The 5,960-nt window shown below is 43.2% G+C and overlaps 1 protein-coding gene across 9 annotated transcripts in view; it reads right to left on the bottom strand.

Annotated features, from left to right (window-relative positions):
- Positions 1–5,117: 5,117 nt before the first annotated feature.
- IKZF1 (IKAROS family zinc finger 1 (Ikaros)) overlaps positions 5,118–5,960 on the bottom strand; it is a 90,319-nt gene continuing 89,476 nt past the window's right edge. For all 9 annotated transcript variants that reach the window (XM_006901592.1, XM_006901591.1, XM_006901599.1 and 6 more), the window contains one exon: positions 5,118–5,830. In XM_006901592.1, coding sequence (XP_006901654.1) covers positions 5,118–5,830 — 713 coding nt within the window. The remainder of the gene's footprint in view (positions 5,831–5,960) is intronic.

The following is a 5,960-nucleotide window of genomic DNA, read 5'->3' on the forward strand; positions in this document are numbered from 1 at the left end:
AAATGGCCTTCATTGCTGTCTCTGTGTTTATGAGGCCAAGAACACAGACAGTGATTGATACATTGACGTTAGTCAATGAATATTCTGTCCCAATGGAAGAGAAGAATCCATCCGGAGCAAATTTGCTTGCAGAATAGGAAGCAATCAGTGGGGCTGCTACTTTACCTTTTAGTTATTCCCTTATAGTGGAGATTATCCTGCTCTGGAAGACTGCTTTGGCTTGGTAGCATTGCTTTCTGTCCACTGGCCCAGCTGATCTCTCTATGTTGATATTATTGTTGTTAAGTGCTGTCGAGTCGCAGGCGACTCATAGCGAACCTATGATGGAAAGTCCTAGATGTTTGGGTGCGTTTCATCCTCTCTCCAGGTTCACAGGGTTTCTGGAGGCAAGCTATTATGGAAGTCGGGTTTGTTTTTTAAAAAGAAGTATGACATCAATTTTTAAGTGGTTGTAACACTAACTTTAAATGGTATTAAACATACTTATATAAAATAATATGCTTTTCCCATGAAATCTAACATTAAGAGTTGTAAATTTCTTCAGAAGTTGCTGCCTCGTTGGCAAAAGATACTCTTTGCAGGTCCTTGTGAGGAAGTGATGTGGAGGGTAGATGTGAAAGAAAGCAAAAGCTGTTTCATCATCAGTGTTTCACCTGGTGCCATACAAATCTTCTCTCATTTACTAGGTCTGAATCAAAAAGATACCTGGTTATTTACCCAAAGACAGAAAAGTTTCATCAGGGAGATTTAAATCATTCAGCTCAGAAGCTTTGCTGACTACCTGGGAAGTGCACATGCAGGTTGGTGAGTGACTTGGCACATACTGTGCTCTCTCAGCCCACAAAGTTCATGGTATCACTAAATTGCAATATGAAGAGGTGTAAATCTATTTCTTTTCACTTTCTATCTCCACTCAACCTCTCATACACATGTTGAGACTACGACTTAAGTATTCTTTAACTTAGCAGTTTTATAAATAGGAGAACTGAACTGCTATCTTGAAAGGAGACCTATAGTTTATCTCTCTCATTACTATAGAATCAGAATGGACTCATAGCTGACCACCCACTGTGTTTTCAAGGCTGAAAAATTACACAGGATGAGACTGCCCATAGTTCCCCTCTGGGAGCCACTGGTTGATTTGAACACCCAGGGAGGTACTTTTGGGTTAGAAGTGCTATTGTCTATGGACTACACCCCTAGAACTCTCTTGTTCCATCTCTACTCTTCCTCCAATGCTGGGGTCTCACTGACAAGGCATCTAAGGCAGGTCCCTTCTCTGTATGCCTTCTTGCATACTATTGCGCACTCCAGGGGACAGGCACCAGTATGCAGACAGAGTATATTTGATGCATTTATTGGTTGTACCATTATAGAAGAAACATTTCAAAATATGTACAAAAGAATAGTCTATTCGTCCAATTGAATTCACAGCTAAACAGAAATAACTGACCATAATTACAGAGAGAATGGGAAGTGTTCTGTATTTTTCACTTACTGCTCTGGATGTGTACTTGCTAAAAAAAAAAAAGACAACTGAAGACCTAAAACTGTGTTTTATATTACCAAATTAAACTTTTAACAATTATCACATGTGACATTATTTAAAAAGTCTATTAGGAAGTATTGAAACAATCTTGCATATTGATATCTGGGTACATGTATTCACAGTGAATGCTACTATACCAGTAGCATATGTGCTTTTTTCCTATGCCTGCGCATTTTAAATCTTAATTCTGGTTCACTTTTAAGTAAAAAAACCTAATAAACCATTTAAATGAATGACAGATTTCTGGACTTTAAATAGAGTGGAGCCTTCATTATTGCTGGAATTTAAGAAGCCAAGAAAACAGAAATATGTTTGCTTCAGGATTTGTCTACTAGGTCCATTTCATATTCCAATCTGTCTTGGTAAGAAGGTAAGACTCTGAGAATCACAATGTAGTCAAAACAAAACAAAGTAAGTTCTAATGAGAAAAAAAGGACAAGGTTTCTTTTCTTTTTTTAAGTTACATCTTCTTAACAGGTGCTCTCTTTTTCTCACTGAAGAGTGTAAAATTTCATGCTGCAGTGAAATCTAAATTTGAAATGGCATATGCTGGTGTCTGAAATTATTGGTGCTGGGACATGGCCTTGGGAAGTAATGCAATGATAATGCAGATGTTCTCGTGACTCTTCAGTGAGACATTCACATGCTGTAAAGGACATTATTACTTGTATGGAAGCTTCCCATATTACCATCATTCCATGTGGAATAATGGGAAGGGAAGGAACAAGAAATAGCCATTTCTAAGTATAGTCAACAGGTAAACCTGCTACTCTGAAACATCCTTTCTCTGATATTTATTTCAACACTATGAATGTGCATGAAACCAACACACATGTCATTATACAGAGGTACCCAAGTCACACGCTCAAACTACAACACAACAAAACAAACCACAGAACAAAAAGAAGTGAAGTCATGCAAAATCCTACTTTTACCAGTTAGAAGAAAAACTTTAACAACTTTTGGTATAGAATATGGCCACCTTTCAAGCATAATTTAATTACTTGTTGACATTATATGAAACCTTACATTAAATACAACAGCTTCAAAAGAAAATGCTGTTACAATATAAAACCAAACCAAAGATGTGTAAATAGACATTTACATGGGCTATTGAGAGAAGGAAAGGGGAAAGACTTTAGAAAAGAATTATTGTTGCCACTATTTACAGTTCTGGTTTTATGTTTCCTTTGAATGGCCCTAGAGAAAATAACCGGCTTCTATCGACTTTTCTGCTAGAAAACAAAAAACAGGGTAGAAGAGATGTGCTAGCTGAGTCAAAGGAGGCTCTCCCTTTTAATAGATTAATTTGGGTAAGGCATATCTTTCTCTATATTTGCATATTGAACTAAAACTGCTGGGTGCCCGCTTCTCCCACCCCCCTTCAGTCAGTACTTTGGTGTGCCACAATCTAAATTATCAGTTTTATCTCCAAGTTTAATATTTCATACCATTTCTTAAGCAAACAACCCATGACTGAAAAATTGTGTCTTAACCAATTTTGTCTCTTCAACCAAACTCACATGGAGTTGACGTTGAATACTTCTGAGGGCTAGGGGTAGATAATTAATTGACAGATAAAATGGATGATGATTTCACAGTAATATGAGTCAGGCTGCCAGGCTGGGAATGTTCTGACTTTTGGTACAGATTCCTCAGACGTTTAACTGGGTCAGAATTCATTAAGATTAATAGTTCTCAACCAGGTGTGATTTTTTGCCCCTTCGACACTTGGCAATATCTGGAGACATTTTTGGTTGTCACAGATGGGGAGTGCCATTGGCATCTATTTGGCAGTGACCAGGGGTGCTTTTAAATACATGAGAGACTTCCCTACAACCAAGAATTAGCTAGCCCGTAATGTCAGCAGTGCTGAAACGAAACAAATTCTCATTTAGAGAAAACACTGCTCCCCAATGCAAATAGTCACTTTTCCTCATTGTTTCTTCATGTTCATCTTTGGACATGTTTAGTGAAGAAAATTACTGTATGCATTTGAAATTGCATGCTCTTCTCTGGCTAGGTGGTTAAGGTTAGTGACTTTAATAAAAAGAGACATGATGAACCAGAAAAGAGACCTTTCCTAGTTGGGCTTTGAATCCTAACACACCTTATCAAGGCTTCAGAGATGTATCCAGCTACCTTAATATAGAGAGGAAGAGTTCTCACTGGATACTGCCTTTTTTATAAAATTTGGCCATTGTAAGTCAAAGGTAAGCCATGCACCTGTCTTGTTCATTCTGAGTCTCTGCAATGTAAAGTATGCAGGGGCCATGGGTCCTACCGACATGTGGGTATACATGGGATTCTTTGTCTTTCAATCAGAGTGAGATACTTTCAAATTTGATCTCAAAGAAATGAAGTGTTGCAGGTAAGCAATGGAGATGCTGTCATATTTCCCTGACCTTTATAGAAAATTCATTGTCATTTTAGATTATTCTTTTAGGGTGTTTTAAATAGTAGCAATATAGATGAAGACAGGGAAATAACCATACTAATTCTAAGAAATCCAAGCCTGTGGCTACAAAGAGAACATGTGCTTCATGAAAATTGGAGTCTGGAGACTTCTGCGGGACTCAGCTGGGACCAGCTTGGGAAGAGGCAGGCAATCAGGTAAGTGAGGGTGGAATTTGGAATAAAGCTTTGACGTTTTGAGGAATGTGTCTCTCTGAAAAGCCTGAGGAGACCCGGAGCCCCAGTGGTGGAATGGTGTTGAAGATGTAGTGATATAATCCTGGCATGGGAGACAAGGGGAGAGCAAGAGCAGGGTGTGTGGAAGTGTGGCACTCATGCCACCTGGCCACGAAGTGCAGCTGAACCTTAATATCCTGAGTCCAAATAACTTTCTGTCTTTTGGCCAAGGTGGCCTGTGAGATACTGCTTTTCCCAACTTATTTCCTTACTGAGAAAGTTACTTCAAATAATGTTTATGCTCAAGAGAGTAGCCTTGGGCCCCAGGTTCTCTAAGACTGGTGCTAGGGCCTCTGGGCCCTTGGGTCATCTCGCTCAGGCCACTATGAAGGGGACACACCTCCTGGCTGTTCTTCTCCAGGGCGAGCTGCGGACATGTGCGCACTTATGCAGTGACCTATGCAGTGCTCAGTGCCCACGAGGGAGGAGAGGACACCATTCAGGGAACCAGCTGGTTCCTCCCCAGGGTATGGCCATTATCCTGGAATTCACTGTGGGGAAGGGCTAATTATTGGGCAGAAAGGAAGTGAAGAGGATAAGAGATTTCAGCCAGTCAACTGTGGACCTGTCTAGTGACAGAACTTCTCTGGGTGCTCCAAACACAAGCCTACATCTAAAGGGAAAATTCTCATTGTTCTCAAAGGCAAATAAAATCCCAAACAACTTATGAAATAATACAACAAAACTCTTAAAAATCAAAGCCCATCGGCATCCAGTACACATTGCAGTGGGATGTTGTGAGGCAACGGCATCAGCTGCTGTCCCCGCTGGGGTGCGCAGGGTGTTTGTGCTTGTCTTCCGAGGTGGCTGCTGCCCCAGATGACCACTGCCGAGGTGCTCTCTGTCCAGGTGGCCGCTGCCCTGTGGCCTGCACAGCTCAGCTCATGTGGTAGCGGTGCTCCCCGCGAGTGATGTGGGATGAGAACTCGTACCTGTCCTGGCTGTGGTAGCCACACATGTTGCACTCGAAGGGGTCGCGGAAGCCATGGCAGCCCATGTGGATGGTGTACATGACGTGGTCCAGGAAGAGCACCCTGCAGTGTTCACACTTGTACACCTTGAGCTGTTCGCCACTGGCGCTGAGCACACGGAAAGCATCGTGCGCACTCTCTGCGGCAGCGCGCAGCACATCAAAGGCGCGCTGCTCCTCCTTGACTGACAGCCCATTGCGAGCGTGGGCTGTGATGTGGTTGGTTAGGTAGATGAGGCCTCCACTGCGCTGCTCCTCCGTGTTGCTCTCGGTGTCGGTGGAGTCTTGACAGCTGTTGCTGGGTGAGGCATCTCGCTCTGAGGAGACAGACTTGGCCTTGGAGAGCAGCAGCAGGTTCTCTACGGCACTGTCCTGCGCTGTGTGGTTGGTACGCGCAGGCCCATCCCCGAGGGGCTTGTGGAGCTGGTACATGGAGCTGATTACCGGGACCACCTCGGAGCTGCCTGGGGGCGTCTGCACCAGGGGGCGTAGAGACTCGGCCCCTAGGTAACTGATGGCATTGTTGATGGCCTGGTCCATCACGTGCGAGGACATCATCTCGTTCTCCTTCTCATAGTTGGCGCTGCTGTCATAAGGTATCTCGGACAGGCACTTCTCTCCTGAGGGAAAAGGCAGTGGTCAACGGACAGGTACCTCGAGGCAGTGCAGCCCAGCCTCCGGGGTGCATCACCCTTCCCGGAGTGCTGGGGCATACAGCTCACTCCCACCTCAGCCTTCCAAATCCCTGGG

This window comes from Elephantulus edwardii, unplaced genomic scaffold (genome assembly GCF_000299155.1).
Source record: "Elephantulus edwardii isolate Elephantulus edwardi_28Jun2011 unplaced genomic scaffold, EleEdw1.0 scaffold00337, whole genome shotgun sequence".
Taxonomy (NCBI): domain Eukaryota; kingdom Metazoa; phylum Chordata; class Mammalia; order Macroscelidea; family Macroscelididae; genus Elephantulus; species Elephantulus edwardii.